Source organism: Pipistrellus hanaki (assembly GCF_964339955.1).
Source record: "Pipistrellus hanaki genome assembly, chromosome: 11".
In the NCBI taxonomy this organism is placed as follows: Eukaryota; Metazoa; Chordata; class Mammalia; order Chiroptera; family Vespertilionidae; genus Pipistrellus; species Pipistrellus hanaki.
The window spans coordinates 4,041,742-4,061,752 of record NC_140513.1 but is presented as its reverse complement, the minus strand read 5'-3'; the positions used below and the strand labels follow the sequence as shown (position 1 = coordinate 4,061,752).

General features: G+C 39.8%; 2 protein-coding genes across 4 annotated transcripts in view; one reads left to right on the top strand and one right to left on the bottom strand.

The window, feature by feature from the left end:
• NUP188 (nucleoporin 188) overlaps positions 1 to 20,011 on the top strand; it is a 42,219-nt gene that overhangs the window by 951 nt on the left and 21,257 nt on the right. For 2 of the 3 annotated variants that reach the window (XM_084899806.1, XM_084899805.1), the window contains exons 2-13: positions 3,684 to 3,738; positions 5,928 to 6,001; positions 8,504 to 8,588; positions 9,144 to 9,224; positions 9,952 to 9,996; positions 11,709 to 11,801; positions 11,951 to 12,070; positions 12,714 to 12,925; positions 13,636 to 13,750; positions 14,371 to 14,571; positions 15,675 to 15,764; positions 19,213 to 19,278. In XM_084899806.1, coding sequence (XP_084755932.1) covers positions 3,684 to 3,738; positions 5,928 to 6,001; positions 8,504 to 8,588; positions 9,144 to 9,224; positions 9,952 to 9,996; positions 11,709 to 11,801; positions 11,951 to 12,070; positions 12,714 to 12,925; positions 13,636 to 13,750; positions 14,371 to 14,571; positions 15,675 to 15,764; positions 19,213 to 19,278 — 1,237 coding nt within the window. Of the gene's footprint in view, positions 1 to 3,683; positions 3,739 to 5,927; positions 6,002 to 6,816; positions 6,872 to 8,503; positions 8,589 to 9,143; positions 9,225 to 9,951; positions 9,997 to 11,708; positions 11,802 to 11,950; positions 12,071 to 12,713; positions 12,926 to 13,635; positions 13,751 to 14,370; positions 14,572 to 15,674; positions 15,765 to 19,212; positions 19,279 to 20,011 lie in introns of all 3 variants that reach the window. The other variant, XM_084899807.1, reaches the window with a different exon arrangement.
• On the bottom strand, positions 2,756 to 3,272 carry LOC311629840 (large ribosomal subunit protein uL23-like). Its single transcript, XM_084898305.1, has one exon. The coding sequence runs from the start codon at positions 3,264 to 3,266 to the stop codon at positions 2,796 to 2,798; it is 471 nt and encodes a 156-aa protein (XP_084754431.1). The 5' UTR covers positions 3,267 to 3,272; the 3' UTR covers positions 2,756 to 2,795.

Here is a 20,011-nt window from a genome sequence, read left to right as displayed (position 1 = left end):
TACTGCAGGCGGACCCGCTCCCTCCCCTGCCGGCTGCGGGCCCTGCTTCGGGGCTTGTGAGGACCAGCTTGCTTTTCCTCCTCTGCTGCTTCCTGTCAGCTCTGAGCCACAGGCGGCGGGGTGGTCCCTGCGTCCTCCTCTTCGTCATCGTGGTGGAGCCTGGGTGCAGGTTAGCTCCTGCAGGGGGAGGCGAGGCGTCTTCTTCAATGAAATAGAACAAGGGAAGAGAAGCGTGAAAAAATGCTTTGATCGTCCTGGGAACCCTCCCAACTCATACCTGAAGACGGAAGAAGTGACCTAAGGACTTGACGCTCAGCTCAGAGCCTGTGTCAGGAGAACATCCTCCGTCCTCAATGATAAAAGCCTAATATATTAGCCAAGTTGTCACGGCCACAGCTGTTCAATCAGAGTGCTTATGCTGCTAATAGGCTAAGGCCCCTCAACTGCTCGCTATGACGGGCACTGGCCGCCAGGGGGCAGACGCTCCCACCCGTAGGTTAGTTTGCTGCTGGGGTCCAGCTGATCAGGACTGGGGGAGACAGGCCAGACACACCCTGGGACTCTCCCACGGTGTCTGTCTCCGCGCCCCCCGCCCCTCCAACCTCCAGCGTTTCTCTCAGCTGATCATGCACTGGTGGGGTCCCTCAGCCTGGCCTGCGCCCTCGCAATCCAAGACCCCTCCGGGGACGTTGGAGAGCCGGTTTCCGCCTATCCTGCAGGCCAGGCTGAGGAACCCCACTGGTGCACGAATCCGTGCAGCTTCCTTCTGTTGAAATACCTAAAGATCTGGACCGAGAACACTTTAATTTTCGATTCCTGGTGCCTGCTGATACGCAAGTGACTTCAGACAGGCCACCTTGCCAACCTGGTTTGTTTCTCCAGATGTGAACCCTTTTTAGAATAGTTCTGAGGTGGCTCTGAAGCATGTAGGAAAGCCATGTGAGTTGGCAGTAGTCAAACATGGAATACTCTTAGATCAGTCAGGCTTTGGGAAGTCAGTCAAGGTTTGGCAGAAACTCTGTTTGAATATTGGCATTTTGGGGTATCGTGTTTTTCAGTTAATATGTTTCTAGGTGTTGGATTGGTGTACCTGTACTAAAAAAAATGGTGGTGTGAAAAGCTTTCTGCTATGCTTAAATCGTGCAGGAGAGATGAGCCTCATCTATGGAGTGAGAGTATCTGTGGGCAGTGACCACTTTCTTTTTTGTTGTTAATCCTCACCTGAGGGTGGATGCATTTTTATTTTTTAGAGAGTGGAAGGGAGTGGGGGGGCATTGCTTGGTTGCCCCCTACATGCACCCCGACTGCCCCATCAGGGCTGGGGATCGAACCTGCATGCCAGGTACATACCCTTGACCAGGAATCGAACCCTGGACCCTTTGGTGCCCCGACCAATGCTCTAACCACTGAGAAATGCAGGCCAAGGCAAGCAGTGACCACTTTTGTTTATTATCTTCATGTGGAATATAACTTTCTCAAAAGAACTACTCCGAGTAGGTTGGCTGTGTCTCAGCTTTCTACCTAAAGGATGCAGTTGTAGAGACTATTATTCCTAGCCTCCCAGTGTTCACCCAACATTTTCCAGTGATATGGATCTCTCTAAGGAAGATAATTTCCAGTTTCAGCTCATTTAGGAATGGAGTTCCATGTTGCCTGCCAGAACATTGGCCTGGAAGTCAATAAAATTTATCATTACCCTTCAGGCTACTTATTTGATTTCTGTTCCTTAGTTTCTCCTACAAATACTTACTGCAAGTTTATTTGTATAAATAAATGAGACATGATAGTATATATTTTGTTTGTGAAAAAATATATTGAAGATGCTTCCCTGAGTCTTTGGCTTGGACGTCACAGTTCAAGCCATGTCTTGTGTCCTGAGAATCACCTGCTTAAACCTTCAAGTCCCTATTTGAGGTGAAGTCATTCATTAGTCCTTAGATCAGTTCCCAGTGATCTTTCTCTTCTCTGACCCTCTTTTTGTCTTAGATAAGATTATATTACTTTGGAGTGTTTGTTAGGATTAAGCTCTTCATTACTTTCTACTTTTTTGCTGATGTGTGTGTAATGTGTACTTCACATCCTTTGTCAATCCCAATATTAGCATCATGAAGTTCTAGATTTATTTGGATTCCCATTATTCCTAGACCAGTAAATGTGTAGAATTGAGGAACCAGTAACATTCATTTCCCCAAGGATTCCCTTCCTCTTAAATTACTGTTTTCTCTTTTATTCTGTCTTCTCTTGGCACTTCTGCAGAGACTTGTTTTTTTTCTAATTTTTCTCTTCCAATTAGATTACAGGTCTGAAAGGGACTTACTCTCCTCCTGTGGTAGTCATTCATCAGCATGTAATTTTGAGCCTCTCCTGTGTGCCAGCCCCTGTATTATGGGTGTGGTGAGCCCTTCTAGAGCAGAAAGCTTCACCTCAGTCTTTGCTTGTAGGATGAATTCTTTGGTGCACCTTGAAGCAGTGTAATGTAAGGATTAAACTCTGCATTTGTGCAAACGTGGGTCCCAGCTCTGGCTCCATTATATATTGGCTTTGTGATGTTAGGCAACTTACTTAACCACCCTTAAACCGTAGTTTTCAGATGAAATACTGGGGATAATAACAGTGTCTGCCTCATAAGTTGTTCATAATCAACTAGTCAAGGTGTTCGGTGCCTGGCAATTACAACTGCTTAATGTTGATTCTCGTTATGATCAAATACTAATTTTTATTTTTTATATTTATTTATTATTATTTTTTTTACAGTGTAAAATTTTTATATTTAGAATTAGGCAGCTGGACTCAGTTTAGTTGATTCCAATTTTGTTGGCAACATCCAAAGCATCATAGTCAGGAGCCAGTCGAACATATGCCTTCTTCTCGCCATCAGGCTTGATGAGGGTGTTGACCTTGGCCACATCAATGTCATAGAGCTTCTTCACAGCCTGTTTGATCTGGTGCTTGTTGGCCTTGACATCCACAATGAACACAAGTGTGTTATTGTCTTCTATCTTCTTCATGGCTGACTTGGGAGTCAGGGGGAACTTGATGATGGCATAGTGGTCAAGCTTGTTTCTCCTGGGCGCGCTCTTCTGAGGATATTTAGGCTGCCTCCGGAGCCTTAGTGTCTTTGGCCGTCGGAAGGTGGGGGACGTGCGGATCTTCTTTTTTGTGTGGCTGTGGACGCCTTTCAACACTGCTTTTTTTGCCTTCAAAGCCTTTGCTTTGGCTTCCGCTTTGGGAGGGGCAGGGGCTTCCTTCTTTGCTTTCGGCGCCATCTTCGTGAAAAGGCCAAATACTAATTAAAAAATATATATATATTTGTATTGATTTCAGAGAGGAAGGGAGAGGGAGAGAGAGATAGAGACATCAGTGATGTTAGAGAATCATTGATTGGCTGCCTCTTGTACCCCCCTACTGGGGATCGAGCCCGAAACCAGGGCATGTGCCCTTGACTGGAATCCAACCTGGGACACTTCAGTCTGCAGGCTGACGCTCTGTCCACCGAGCTAAACCAAGTAGGGCTATCTTTTAGTTTTTTGATTTTAATTTTGAACATCAAACTTCTAAGAATACAATAGGGTTACTGTCCAAAATTTTAACAAATTGTTTTGTACATTGAGCTTTTTGCTTTAGAGAATAGATAAAATAGCTGTGAGATAGCTTAGTCCAGTCTGCTTTCTGTCATTTTCCAGGAGCAGTAGAGAACTGTGGACAATTCTGCTTGGAAGGTCAGCTCTGAGAGAACTGGTAAGTGGTGGTGTTTTTGAGTGGCTTCTATGGATCTTCGTGCAGTTTGTATTGTTTTTGTGTGTTTTTTAAGTGCCTTCTCTTTGAAGTAGGAAGTAAACACATTTTTTAAATTCTAAAACTTTATACATTTCTTTTCTCTGCTGAAATGTAGTGTGTCTTATAGTCTCACTGCTAAAAGTTTTCTAAATCTCTGCCTTTCTTGTTCCTTAGTGATTTCTTTTCTGAAAAGAGAACAGTGCTGCTTGATTGGCTACTGAGGGTCATGGTACAAATACTGTTCTGCTACCTCAGGCTAAAAAGATTCTCAGGCCTTTTCTATCTCCTACTTTACTTGCCTTTTCTCCCTTTTCCATTTAGCTAGCTCCTTAGGTCAGAGAGGCTGTGGTTTCTAGGACATTTTCCAGTATATAATCTATAAAGGACAGTTCTTCATATTGATCCTCTAGTGTTCTGACTCTGTGAGCGTAAAATGTTAAGATGACACTCAATTATTACTATTGTTTTTTGTTTTTTTTTTAATATATTTTATTGGTTTTTTACAGTGAAGAAGGGAGAGAGATAGAGAGCTAGAAACGTCAATGAGAGAGAAACATCAACCAGCTGCCTCCTGCACACCCCCCACCGGGGATGTGCCTGCAACTAAGGTACATGCCCTTGACCGGAATCGAACCTGGAACCCTTCAGTCCGTAGACCGACGCTCTATCACCGAGCCAAACCGGTTTCGGCTATTACTATTGTTTTTATTGTAATTAATAAAAGGAATATTACACTTTTTTTAGAGCCTTAACTTTTTTTTTTTTAATTTATTGGTTTTTTACAGAGAGGGAGAGAGATAGAGAGCTAGAAATGTTGATGAGAGACAAACATCGACCAGCTGCCTCTTGCACACCCCCTACTGGGGATGTGCCTGCAACCAATGTACATGCCCTTGACCGGAATCGAACCTGGGACCTTTCAGTCCGCAGACCATCGCTCTGCCACTGAGCCAAACCGGTTTTGATGAGCCTTAATATTTTTTTGATATGCCTTCATCTGATAATTCCACTTCTAGGACTGCATCATTTTTATTTTTATTTTTTGTTATCCTCACCTGAGGATATTTTTTCCATTGCTTTTCAGAGAGAGTAGAAGGGAGAGACAGAAAGACAGAGAGAAACACTGATGTGAGAGAAACACATTGACTGGTTGCCTCCTGCGCGTACCCCGACTAGGGGCAGGGAGCAAACCTACAACCCAGGTGCGTGCCGTTAATGAGGAATCGAACCCACGACCCTTTGGTGCATAGTCTGATGCTCCAACTACTGAGAAGACCAGCTAGGGCAAGAACTGTATCTTTCTCTTTTTTTTTTAAATATTTTATTGATTTTTTACAGAGAGGAAGAGAGAGGAATAGAGAATTAGAAACATCGATGAGAGAGAATCATCGATCAGCTGCCTCTTGCACACCCCCTACTGAGGATGTGCCCGAAACCAAGGTAAATGCCCTTGACCGGAATTGAACCTGGGACCCTTCATTCCGCAGACCGACGCTCTACCACTGAGCCAAACCGGTTTCGGCAGAACTGTATCTCTTAAAAGAAAAGAATCCTGAAAAGGTTTTGTGCCCAAGGCTCATAACCATAGCATTATTTATATTAATAAGGAGTTACAGTCAGCTTAAGTGTATCTAACATTATAAGAATGGTAAATAAATTATGATCTAGTCGCTTGGTAAAATATGCAATCACTTAAGAATGTTTATCAAGATTTTCATAATAAGGTGAAATCATTATGTTAGAATGTTAAGCAAAGAAAAGGCTACGGAATTCTCTATCCAAAATGATTTCAACTGTGGGGAAGAACACATTTTTTTTTTCTTTTCAAAATAATTTTTTAATGTGTTTTTATTGATTTCAGAGAGAGGAAGGGAGAGGGAGAGACAGACAGAGACAGAAACACCATTGATGAAAGAGAATCATCAATTGGCTGCTTTCTGCATGCCCTCTACTGCAACCCCGGCATGTACCCTGAACGGGAATCAACAGTGACAGCTTGGTTCATAGGTCGATGCTCAACCACTGAGCCACACCAGCTAGGCAAGAACGCCCAGTTTTTTCATATTAAAAAAAACTGAAAGGAATATATAATCATCACTGTGATTGTGAAATTGATTAAAATTGCATTTGTATTCCTTATTCTTTTCCAGAATCAGATTGAGGCAGAACTGAATAAACATTGGCAGCGGCTATTAGAAGGACTTTCCTACTACAAACCTCCCAGGTATGGCTATCGTAGGCATCTGCTCAGAGTATTTCCCCTGAAGAAGCTGGTGTAGGTGAAACCATTTTCATGAATGGTATTGCTGGGTTAGGTAGATCAGAGAGAATACAGTTTGGTTAGCAATAGAAACCAAATTGTCTTTTATAAAGGAAACCAGTGGAAACCTGTTTTTTTAAAGGAAGGGAAATTCCTTCTAAAAGTAGAGTATTGTTGAATACAATTATATAACTGTAGTGTCTGGGGATGAGGGTTTATTAAATACTCAATTAAGTATTCAAATATATATTTTGGTCCAAATTGTGTGAGGCACTGTCAGCACCAAATGCTGGAACGTAGCAATGAACAATTTTTATTATGGAGGTGAATGTAAGTTTGTTTCTGTTTTTTTTTTTACTGGGCAGTGGAAAAATAAAATAAAGTAGTTAAAAAAAGAAAAGAAAAAAAAGAAAAGACTATACCTGTAGGAAGGACTAGACTCTTTTACCTTAATTCCTAGTTCAGATCTCACTGTGTTAGGCATTGCAGTTCCAAGGCCCGCTCCCCCCCACTCCCATTTCCCTTCTGCTTCTGAACATCTGTTGATTTTATTCCATCTTCACCTTCCATCTTCATTCTCTTAGGCTAGTGAAGAACTTTTTTTTGTTCATCTGTTAACCCTTCCCCCATAATTATTTTGAAGTAACGCACAGACATCATTACAGTTATTTTATCTGTAAATACTTTACTATGTATCTAAAATATATGAACTTTTAAAAAAAAAGATAATCACTATATTATCACATTTAGGTACTTTTATTATTGTTTCCATTTTACAGATGGGGAAACTGAGGCACAAAGAGGTTAAATAACTTGCCCAAGGTCACACAGCTAGTAAGTGGTAGAACCAGGATTCAAACCTGGCAGTCTTACTCCAGTGTCTGTGTTCTTAACCATCATTCTGTGTTGCCTCTTTTAGAACTTATTGTTTAACCTTATACTAGCCTTTGTGTTGTGGATTTTCTGTGAAATGTGAGTCTATAAAAATCCAACAACAACATGCTTTAGTTCACAGACTAGACATTTAGGGCATTAGTTTCTTTTCTTAAAGACAAAACTTCCCTTTCTGGTAGCATGGGATTTGAAGTCTTAACATACTTTTTTTTTTTTTTTTTTTTTTTTTTTTTTAACTGAAGCTTTATTTTAATTTGACACCCACCAAATTTTTGCTTTAATGTTTTCTTTCTGTTGTAGGATCAATGCATGGTACCATATTGCATTTAGCTGTCATGTCTCCTTAGCTCTTAGTTAATGGTATCTCAGTCTTTCCTTGATTTTCATGACCTTGAATAGTTTTGAGGAGGACCAATCAAATATTTTATAAAACGCCCTCAATTTGGATTTGTTTGATGTTTTTCTTACTATTAGATTGGGTTATGGGTTTTGAAAAGAATTCAGAAAGGTAAAGTATCATTCTTATCACATCATAACAGAGGATATGCATTGAAAGGGTTATCCATATGAAATCACTGGTGATGTTAACTTTGCTACCTCGACTAAAGTAGCATTTGCCAAGTTTCTCCTCTGTAAAGTCACTTTTTCTCTCTTTCTGTCCTCTATTTTTGGAAATAAATCACTAAATATAGCCACTCTGAAGGTAGGGGTATAGTGGAATTAAAGTTCACCTTCTAAAGGGGATAGTACTTATGTATATTATTTGGACTTTTTCTGTAAGGAAGATTTCCCTGTCTCCCCTATTTGTTTGTTTGTCTGTTTATTCTTTTATATAACTAGGAACTCGTGTATATTTAGCTTATACTTGTTTATACCTGTTCCAGCTTTGGCCAATGGGAGTTTTTTTAGGTTGGCTTCTGTGACCTTTTGACATGTGCCCTCCTTTTGTTTCCTGAGTATTTTTTTTATTTTCTGGCATTATAAGATGTTCCAGGTTCATCTAGTACTCCACCCCAGCTCTAGATCAACCATTTCACCAACGATTCCTGATACCTTTTATTGAGAATGGTATTAGAACCCAAGATCTGGGTGCTGGGTGTGCTCACTGCTGCGGTGGGCATGGGGTGGGGTGTCATAGCTTCTAGGCCTTCTCAGTGGACAGAGTAGGTAATAAGTGTATATATACTAACACCTGGTCTAAATTTCACTTCAACTTTTTATTAGCTGTGGGATTTTTGGTAAGTTGTTTTCTGAGTGTTGATAATTCCCTTTGTAAAATGGGGATAGTAATATTTACCTTTCAGAGTAGTAAGGATAAAAAATAATATAACTCATTTATAAATAATATTGTTATAGCTATCATTTGTAACAGACCTAAACTATATTTATTACCTAGGCATAAATAGTTCTGTGTTAAAAGTCTGTAGCAATGAACTTGTGTGTGTATGTGTGTATTTTGTAGTCACCTAAAGGGCAAAATAAGGTCTGTAGTAAAAATATCTTTAAGTATTTTTATTTTAACCCTCAGAGGGTCACTGAGAATGAGGAAATGATTCATTGTTCTTTTCATAGTCCAAATTCAGCTGAAAAAGTGAAAGCTAATAAAGATATACCTTTACCACTGAAGGAACTGGGTTTACGAATCAGCAAGTTTTTGGTAAGTAAAAGTTAGCATTGGCTCAATTTATTACCTGGAGTATGGATGTGCATAGTTTTATTGTTAGTGGTTATTAGTGGAAATTTAGTTTACTTTAGTTTTGAGAAATTAAATTGAATACTGTGCTTTATAAATATCTAGATTGCAACTCTTCTGGCAAAGAGCCACAAATCCAGTTGCCTGACCCATATACTGTATAACATAGTGTTTTCTTCAGCGAACACGTGATGTTCTTTAAATTGACTAGACTGTATTCAAATATGTAGCTGTTTCCTTTTAATTTTGTAAACCCAGAGAATATCTGCGGCTGTATTAATGTGCTTGGTGAATGGGCAAATTGTTTCTGGCATGCACATGTGTCACATAAACTACATGCCACATTGTTTTCTCCTATTTCGGTTAAAATTGTTACGTTGTATGAAATCTTTATTCAAGATTTTTGTTTATTCAAGTTCTGTGTTCATTCCAGAGGACACATCTTTAGAACACTTTGCATCCAATATATGATTTCTGAGCTGAGGTGACTGTTCCCCCCTTATAACCTCTGTGTTTCAGGGTCTTGACGAAGAACAGAGTGTGCAGTTACTCCAGTGTTACCTTCAAGAGGATTACCGAGGAACTCGGGACTTGTTAAAGGTTGGTGGTTATGTTCAGCTCCATTCTTTTGCATTTATCCTTTTCCTTGTTAGTTTTAGATAATTTAAGGTTTTGGTACCAGTTCCTTGCAAAAGAGATAGGTAATCAGATAAATCTACTTTCAGGAAATACTTTTTATTTTTTTATTTTTATTTTTAAATATATTTTATTGATTTTTTACAGAGAGGAAGGGAGAGGAATAGAGAGTTAGAAACATCGATGAGAGAGAATCATCGATCAGTTGCCTCTTGCACGCCCCCCACTGGGGATGTGCCTGCAACCAATGTACATGCCCTTGACCGGAATCGAACCTGGGACCCTTCAGTCCTCAGCCCGATGCGCTCTCCACTGAGCCAAACCGGTTTTGGCGAGGCAATACTTTTTAAAGGCCTAAAAAAATATGCTTAAGCTGAGGTCTGTGCTCAGACTTGAAGGTGGGGAGAGGTCAAATACTGACTTGTTCCTCAGAGTCTCAGGGATCAGAGCTGAAATGGACCTAGAACAACATTGAGCCTGTCCGGTTTCCCATTTTATGTATAGGAAACCAAGGCCAGAGGAAGCGGGCAGGGATTGGAGCACAGACTTGAATATATAGTTGGGTAAAATGTTTGCGGAAATGAATGGGCAGTTATAATCTTGGAGGGTGAGGTGAAGATATTTACCTTTTTTCTTTGTGGATTTAGTATTGCTACTAAGGTGGCTTCCTGTCTTTTCTTTTTTCTTTCAGACGGTACTGCAAGATGAGAGGCAGAGCCAGGCCTTAATCTTGAAGGTCAGTAGAAGTCACCATTTCCGTTCTTAGATGTAAAATGGAGTGCCGGTTTCTTAACCTTGTTTTCCTGAGCATTAAAGCATTGAGGTTCTAATGAGGACACTTAATTAACTTGTTTTGTGAAACAAGAGGTTTTTAATCCACTGGAACCAACCGAGTTCTTTTTCCAAAGGAGATTCTTCAGTCATTGGGGTGAAACTGGTTAATGGATATTTTTTCTCTAGATCCAAATGCAACAGGATTAATTTGTATTTCTTTAACTCCTCCTACCTCCCAAAGCAACCTTCTCACCCAGGATCTGATTTTAAAATGGAATTTGACCATGACTGCTGAAGTAGTTTCCTATTTGGTATTTAGGGAGAACTAAGAACATTAGTTATAAGGAATTGGGGCATGCACCAGTGGTGTTTTTATATTTGCTTTCACATATTTGTCTGTCAGTTTATAGTATTGTGTATTACTTGAATGATCTAACTGCCAGAAGAATTTGTTTATATTATTAAACTAGAGAACCTGGTGCACGAAATTCGTGCACTAGGGGGATGGTGTCCCCTCAGCCCAGCCTGCACCCTCTCCAATCTGGGACCCCTCAAGGGATGCCTCTAAAGGGGCAGTCGGACATCCCTCTCACAATCCAGGACTGCTGGCTCCCAACCGCTCACCTGCCTGCCTGCCTAATTGCCCCTAACCGCTTCTGCCTGCCCGCCTGATCATCCCCTAACCACTCCCCTGCCAGCCTGATCGATGCCTATCTGCTCCCCTGCTAACCTGATTGTCCCCAACTGCCCTCCCTTTCGGGCCTGGTTCTCCCCAACTGTCCTCCCTTGCAGGCCTGGGTCCCTCCCAACTGCCTTCCCCTGCTGGCCTTATTGCCCACAACTGCCCTCCCCTGCCAGCCATCTTGTGGCGGCCATCTTGTGTCCACATGGGGGTGGCCATCTTTGATCACGTGGGGGTGGCCATCTTGTGTGTTGGAGCAACGGTCACTTTGCATATTACCTCTTTATTATATAGGATAATTGCTTTTATCTTGCATGACTTTACCTGTATCCCAGTTCATGAAGGTCTTTTGCTTTCTTTTGGCCTTATACTGTTTCCATTTCTGCGATTGGTTTTATTTTATTTTATTTAAAAAATATGTTCTTATTGATTTTAGAGAGAGTAAGGGAGAGGGAGACAGAAGGAGAAAAATCAATGAGAAAGAAACATTGATTGGCTGCCTCCTGTATACCCCTACTTGGGGATGGAGCCTGCAACCTGGGCATGTACCCTGATCAGGAATCAAACTGGTGATCTCTTGTTGCAAGGAATGACATTCAACTAACTGAGCCATGCCGAAACCGGTTTGGCTCAGTGGTAGAGCGTCGGTCTGTGGACTGAAAGGTCCCAGGTTCGATTCCGGTCAAGGGCATGTACATTGGTTGCGGGCACATCCCCGGATGGGGGTGTGCAAGAGGCAGCTGGTCGATGTTTCTCTCTCATCGACGTTTCTAGCTCTCTATCTCTCTCCCTTCCTCTCTGTAAAAAATCAATAAAATATATTTTTAAAAAACACACACAAAAAAAACAAAAAAACAGCCACACCGGCCAGGGCTGTGATTGATTATAAATTGAACTTTTTAACCACATCTTTAAGTGATCTCTTTATCAGTAAATTTATAATTGAGTATCCTATGTAATGGTGAGTAGCTGATTTTGAATATTTTTCCCAGATTGCAGATTATTACTATGAAGAAAGAATGTGTATTCTTCGTTGTGTCTTACACCTTCTCACTTATTTCCAAGATGAAAGACATCCCTATAGGGTAAGCCCATTTTGTCTTCTTGATTCTCTTTACCCCGTAAAATTCAACTCTTTTAAATAATTTTATATTATTCACAATCATATTCATTTGACTATTTAACTTTTACTCTAGATATTATAAGCTACCCTGTTTTGGATTTTTTTTTAAAGGTTGAATATGCAGACTGTGTTGATAAATTGGAGAAGGAGCTAGTTACAAAATATAGACAGCAGTTTGAAGAGCTTTATAGAACTGAAGCACCAACATGGGAGACACATGGAAACCTCATGGTATGTGGTTATTGGACCCTCCTATAATTCTTAGAAGAATATATACTCTTTCTCATAGAGCTCCAAGTTAAATTATTAATTCATTTGTTAACTTAAAATATTTATAAGTTATCAGTCTTCAGAAAAATTTAAATGTCACATGGATAAAACATTTACTTTCTCTCTTACCTAAAATATTCTCTTAATGATTAATGGAACTCTAAACTCAAGATTTTGTCTTCTTTATTATCATTATTTAGTGTGGGACACTAGTCTGATTATTTTATTTTAAATCTAAAGCCAATCTGCATTTATAGATTAATAATGTTCTTGTTATAATCTTTTGTTTTGAAAGTGATATGTGTTTATTAAAGCAATTTAACCAAAACAATAAATATTTTAAATATTTTAAATATTTAATAGAAGAAAAGGGCTCATTTACAATAGCAACAAAAGCATAAATTTCTCAGGGAAAAAAGCGTATATATCGGGTTCAGTACCATCCATTGTTTCAGGCATCCATTGAGGGTCTTGGAATGTATCCCTTGTTGGTAAGGGGGACCACTATACATGTAACACCTAGTAAAAATAACTTTACAAATTTAAATATGTTTGTAAATCTGACTTTAATTCTCTTCCATTTTTTTCTTCATTGGTTGTGCAGACTGAGCGTCAGGTGTCTCGCTGGTTTGTCCAGTGCCTTCGGGAACAGTCCATGCTGCTAGAAATTATCTTCCTTTATTATGCATACTTTGAGATGGCACCTAGTGACCTATTGATATTAACCAAGCTGTTTAAAGAGCAAGGATTTGGTAGTAGGCAGACCAACAGGCACCTGGTAGATGAGACCATGGATCCTTTTGTGGATCGGATTGGGTAAGGCTGAATTAATTGAGGTCATAGAATGTTACATTGATATTATAGTGATTCTGTGAATGGGTGAGGGTGGAGTACTTTTCACTTAGTGGGTGGGGAATTATCGATAGATGGATGCTAACATGATCCAGGTCAGATAGGGGATAAAGACTGGGATTGAGAGGACATGGAGTATCAAAGTAAATATTGCATTCTATTAGTTTACTTACTGTTTTATTGAAGAGTTTCATTCAACAAGATATTTATTGAGCACCTCTTGCAGGCCAGACACTGCAAACGCTGAGACCATGAAAAATAAGGCAGATTTGTTTCCTTCCCTCTCTGAGATCCGTTCATGGACTTTGAATTTTATGGCAATGGAAATATTTACATTTAGAGGTCTGTTCCCTCTGTGGACAAAAATATACACTTGAGCAGTCAGATAGTTTATCAAGGTCAGATGTAATCGGTGGCAGTAGAAACCTCAGGACTTGCTCTGTGCTTTGGTAGGCATAAGCCATGTATGACTGTTGAGCATTTAAAATGTGGCTGGTCAAATTGAGATGTGTTGGGAGTGTAAAATACATACTGGATTTACAAGACTTAGTGTGAGAAAGAATGTAACCTAACAATCATAATTTCTTTGATATTGAAGTGTCTTAAGATTTCACCTATTTTCCAATGAGGTCAGAGTAGCATTCATGACACCATGATACTGTTTTCCTTTCTAGCTACTTCAGTGCCCTTATCCTGGTGGAAGGCATGGATATTGAGTCGTTGCTCAAGTATGCTTTGGATGACAGAAGAGAGCTGCACCAGTTTGCGCAGGATGGGCTGATTTGCCAGGTGAACTTTGAGCAGCCTCTTGCCTTTTTTTCAGATCTTTCATAGTAGTATGTTTTTGACCACTCAACTATACTGCTCCATAAAGTTTTCCTTGCTGTGGAATTTGAGGTCCTGCATTGTTAAGTTGACTGGATTTGTCAGTTATCTGCACAGAGGTGACAGTGGGATCTGTGAGGGTGAGTAGAGTCACTCGGAGAGGATGTAGGACAAAAGACGCCCAAGGATAGAGCCTTTGGGAGGGGTATGTATCTGTGGAGCCTGTGCAGGAAGAGGAAAGGGGAAGGACTTGTGAGATGGGATGGTTAGGAAGATAGAAAATGAGGAGAAAGCAGAGAAAGTTCAAGAAGGATCAGGGGAAATTTGCAGTCTCTATTTGAGCATGTATTTTATAATCTTAGATTAAGAATGCTAAAAATCAGAAGGAAATAAAGTATGGGTAAAGCGAAGAGTGCTTGAGGGGTTGATTAGGGAGGTGGCTGGGGTTTGGGAAGGGTAAAATACCAGAATGGGAGAGGGCCTCTGTGGATGAATAGAAGGCTTTAATTATGCATATGAAGGATCCTGTGGAGGGGTCCTGATTCTTTCTGGTTATTGACACAGAAGTGTTCCTTTTTCATTAGGATATGGACCGTTTGATGTTGACCTTGGGGGACATTTCACATCATGCCCCAGTGCTTTTGGCCTGGGCTCTCCTCCGCCACACCCTGAATCCAGAAGAGACGAGCAGTGTTGTCCGGAAGATAGGTGGCACAGCCATCCAACTGAATGTATTTCAGTACTTGACCCGACTACTGCGCTCACTGTCCAGTGGGGGAAATGATGTGAGACTCAGGCTATTGGTGTTTGAACTTGAGAATGGGCAAAGAGCAAGGTGGAAGCCCATTAATAAATCACGATAATAGTAGTAATAATAATTGTAAGAGTGATGTGGATAATAATGATGATGTTATAACTGTTTTTTATAGACATTGTGCTCATCACTTTCTGGTACATTATTTCATCTTTGTATCACTTTTTTGCAGTATGGATTAGCATTTTGGTTTTTGTTTTTTGCATTAGGAAATGGACATTCAGGGAGATAAAATTTGCCCTCAGGAATAAAAATTACCACTTAGTGGCGGATGCAGTTTGAACCCATTATGTCTGACTTTTTTCCAGTATAGTTTATGTCCTCGATGATAGCTTTGGCCATATTGACAGGAGAAATCTTTTTGGGGAGGTTACTTATTCAGCTATAACAGGACGAACTAGAAATTCTCTTGAGTCTTGTGTTGGAGCTTAATTTGAATGATACTGTGTAGTCAGCTTGTTTTGATATGCTGAAATGAAACCTCAACCAACGGGCCCCACTTGTTGGCACTGTTCGATTTATCTTGGTGACAGTTCAAGCAGCTGCAGAGTTCATATTAGCACGTACAGGCTATCCTTTCTGTAGATCGGATATGATTTTCTTCCCCATGGAAACTTTGATCATTTTGAAAATGATTTTCTTTTGATTTTTTTCTTATAATATTTTTTAGAAATACGTTTTTTTTATTGATTTTAGAAAGAGAAGAAGCGAGAAGAATAGAGAGACACATCGATGAGAGAACCATCAGTTGGCTGCCTCCTGCACACCCCAACTGGGGATTGAGCCCGAAATTCAGGCATATGCCCTGACCAGGAATGGAACTAGCTCCCTCTTGGTTCATGGGTCAGTCAATGTTCAACCACTGAGCCACACTAGCTGGGCTCTTATAATAGTTTTGGTTCCTGCTTTCTCTTCCTTTGTCTTCCTGATCTTGGGACTAAATTAGGAAAATTATGAAGCCTCAGTTTCCCTTCCCATGTGTCACAGGGACTATATTAATGTGATAAGATTATGCTGAATCTGGGGAAGAGTTGTGTTACTCAGAATTATTCACTGACTCCTTTGCCATTACAGTGCACCACCAGCACCGCATGCATGTGTGTCTATGGACTCCTTTCTTTCGTGCTGACCTCGCTGGAGCTGCACACACTGGGCAATCAGCAGGTCAGTGTCTGGCTTTTGTGAGGCTGCCTGCCCTGCCCAGCTTTGCAGTCATATCCCCAAGATACCACTTAGGAGCTGATAAAACACACACCCATATCTCTCAGGTGTATTGCTTTGTTTTCACTCGTGTTATACACATGATATTAGAAAAATCAGGAGGTGCCGATAAAAAGAAAAAAGTGTAATTCTACCACACATGATAACCCATTAACATTTTATTGGGTTTCCTTCAAAATATTTTCTGCGTACATATGTAAAAGCAGAATAACTCTTCTCTAGAAATGGAATCACAGTGTATACACTGTTTTGTAATCTCATTTTTTTACTCTAGTGCATCTGGCCTAAACATCTGTGGGTGCTAATAACTATACTTTTGTGGCATTTTTAAAAAAAAGAAACATTTCAAACTTACACTAAAGTAGAAAAAATTGTATAATGAACCCTGTTGATCCCTTCACCAGCTTCACAGCTGATATATTCATTTTTGCCCACGCCTTTCTTGATTATTTTGAAGCAAATTTCAGTCATCATTTTATTTCATGAATATTTTAGTACACTTTCACAATTATTATTATATCTAAAAACACAACATCTGTACATATCAAATCAGGAATCAAATTTCTAATTATCTTATAAATCTCATTATCTTATAAATTTGTCATAAGCTTGTTTGGAAAATAATCTAAACAAGATCTATACATTATTAGTTGATAAATCTGTCAAATTTCTTTCAGTCTGTAATTGTGCTGTCCACTATGATAGCCACAAGCCACAACACTGTCTAGTCTCATTAATTCCCTGGTATTTACAAATGGCACTGCCCTAATTCTACCTTTCCTCTTGTGTTTAGTGGTTAGAACATTGCTATAAAAAAGAAGTTTGCTTCACAGTGTGTGGAAATAGTGAATTATTATGTACATCTGAAACTAATGTAATGTATATCAGTTATACCTTAGTTTAAAAAAAAATTTTTTTGCTCTTTTTAACTATTTGATACTCTGCTTTTCCTATATTTCCTTTTCCCCTAGGACTCTCCAAAGGTGGCCAGTGAGGGTTTTAAATTTTTTACATGTCAGCGTGAACTCGTGATAAACACATTAGCTTTGTTTTACTTAATCCATTGGAGTTAATATTCTTATGTTCAGATTGGCCCATCTTTGATCAGTAAAAACTTTTTTAGGTTAGCTTCTGGTTCTGTTTCACATATTTTAATAGCTCTGTTGCTTTCTGACCTGACAACTGTTGCAGGATTATCTTATATGATTCCTGCCCCACTCCTGGAATCTGCCATTTCTCCAAGGAGTCTTGAAGTAATTTTTTATGAAGAAATCATTGTATTCATTTTTAATAATTCGGGACCTGTTATGAAAATTAAAAAAATTGATAAATTTGCTGAAAATGTTTTATTATTAGAAAGAAAAACATTTGATGTTAATTGAAAGAATCAATTTCCAAAGTTCTAGAGGCTTAGAACAAGTTTTGCAACTTTTGCCAAAATTCTGGTCACATTTGGGTTCTGTTATACCCTTGGAGGATTGGCATTAACATACTGGGATTGCAAGAGACCAAGTACTTGGATTTTTAAAAATTTTATCTTATTGATTTTTTTTTTTTTTTTTTTTTTTTTAAGAGAAGGAACGGAGAGGGAGGCAGAGAGACATCGATTTGTCATTCCACTTACTTATGTATTCATTGGTTGATTCTTATATGTGCTCTGGCCAGAGATTGAACCTACAACATTGGCAAATCAGGATGACGCTCTAACCAATTGAGTTACCCAGTCAATGCAAAAAAAATAATTTTGTAGGACTTGATTAGATTCCCAGTGTGTGCCAAGCCTGTGCTAGGGGCTGAGAAAAAAAAAATACTTTGGCCCCTTGGTTGGCAAACTGCGGCTCTTGAGCCAGATGTGGCTCTTTGGCCCCTTGAGTGTGGCTCTTCCACAAAATACCACGGTCTGGGTGAGTCTATTTTGAAGAAGTGGCGTTAGAAGAAGTTTTAAGTTTAAAAAATTTGGCTCTCAAATTTCAATCGTTGCACTGTTGATATTTGGCTCTGTTGACTAATGAGTTTGCCGACCACTGCCCTAGCCAGTTTGGCTCAGGGTTAGAGCATCGGCCCTCCGACTAAAGGGTCCTAGGTTTGATTCCAGTAAAGGGCACATACGTTGTTAGCAGGCTTCATATTCGTCCTGGTTGTGGTGTATGCAGGAGACCAAGTGATGTGTCTCTGACATCGGTTTCTCTCTGTCTCTCTCCATCCCTTCCACTCACTCTGTCTAAAAATTACTGGGAGCCTAAACCGGTTTGGCTCAATGGATAGAGCATTGGCCTGCGGACTGAAAGGTCCCGGGTTCGATTCCGGTCAAGGGCATGTACCTTGGTTTCGGGCACATCCCCCGTGGGTGGTGTGCAAGAGGCAGCTGATTGATGATTCTCTCTCATCAATGTTTCCGACTCTATCCCTCTCTCTTCCTCTCTGTGAAAAATCAATAAAATATATATTTTAAAAAATTAAATAAATAAAGTAAAATAAAATAAAATCAATGGGAAAAATATCCTTGGGTGAGGATAAACAAACAAAATTTAAAGGCATTATTCTTGTTCTCTAGAAGAGTTTAGCTGATCCTAGTTCTAGCTCACATTTACATGGCATTTGAAAATACACAGTTCACTTCCCTGTACATTCTCATTTAATCCTTACAACAGTACTATGAAGCAGAGAATATTGTCACCATTTTACAGATTAAGAATTTGAAGTTCAGAGAATTTGCCTAACAGCGTACAACAGATATAAATAGTATATACCCTAGATGGGCCGTAATCTTTTTAAACCCAGGGCTCTTTTGTTCTTTTTGACATGCTAAATGAGAGTGTGTGTGTGTGTGTGTGTGTGTGTGTGTGTGTATTTAAATCCTAACCTGAGGATATTTTTCCATTGATTTTAGAAAGAATGGAAGAGAGAGGGAAAGACAGAAATATTGATGTGAGAGAAATATATTGATTGGTTGCCTCCTGCATGTGCCCTGACCAGAGCCCAGGGAGGAGCCTGCAATCTAGGTACGTGATTGAACTGGAATTGAACCTGGGACCTTTTGGTCCACAGGTGACAATCTGTCCACTGAGCAAAACTGGCTAGGGCTAAAATATGTTTTTATTAACTTCAGAGAGGAAGGGAGAGGGAGAGAGCCAGAAAAATCAATGATGAGAGAGAACCATTGATCAGCTGCATACTGCATGTCTCCCACTGAGGATCGAGCCCACAACCCGGGTATGTGCCCTCAGTGGGAATCGAACTGGTTCATCGGTGATGCTCGGCCACTGAGCCAAGCCAGTCAGGCTCATTGGTATTTTTATTTCAATAGAATATTGTAAAAAAAAAAAAAAAAAAAAAAAAAGACTGGTTCACCTAGGGAAAATAAGCCATTTTCTTTCCCTTCTCCCAACAGGATATAATTGACACAGCATGTGAAGTCTTGGCAGACCCTTCTCTTCCAGAACTATTCTGGGGAACAGTAAGTATGCCATTGGGAGTCAGGCTATGATACTTCTGTAACAAAAGAGTTTATTAAGCACTTTGTGAAAGGTGTTATACTAAGCATTTATGTCCCTTTTCTTATTAAATCTTTATAAAAACCTGTGAAGTAGTATTATTATCTCCATTTTGCATATGAGGAAAGGTGATGCTCAGGGATGTGAGGTGACTTGTCTAAGGTCAACCAGTTAGACTTCCAGGATCGGGATCAAGTTCTCTCTGACTGGAGTCTGTAGTCTACATTATTAACCAGTGTGTTATCTAGCCTACCTACTAAGTCTTTTTTCACATTGGGAGTCGCAGGCACCAGTATTGCTGTAACTTTTTTTTTAGAGAATTGTGAGTTTATTTGAATCAAACTGAAGACATTCCAAGGAGCAAGATCTCCTCTCATTGCTGTAACTCTTTTTTTTTTTTTTCTTTTTTAAGGATATGTTATTGATTTTCAGAGAGAGAGAGAAACATGGATATGAGAAAACATTGATTGCTTGCACATCCCTTACTGGGGATTGAGCCTACGACCTGGGCATATGCCCTGATCAAGTCTCAAACTGTGATCTTGGTTCATAAATCCAACCCTCAGCCTCTGAGCCACACAGGCTGGGTACCAGTACTTAGTCTTAGCATTGGCAACAGCCTCAAGTTTCAAGGTCCAGCTGATGAATAAATTTGTACTTATTTTTTGGCCTGACTAGTCTTCTTGTATATTTTGT

Coding starts and splice junctions, on each gene's coding strand:
- LOC311629840 (XM_084898305.1), bottom strand. CDS start 3,266: ATGGCGCCGAAAGCAAAGAAGGAAGCCCCTGCCCCTCCCAAAGCGGAA.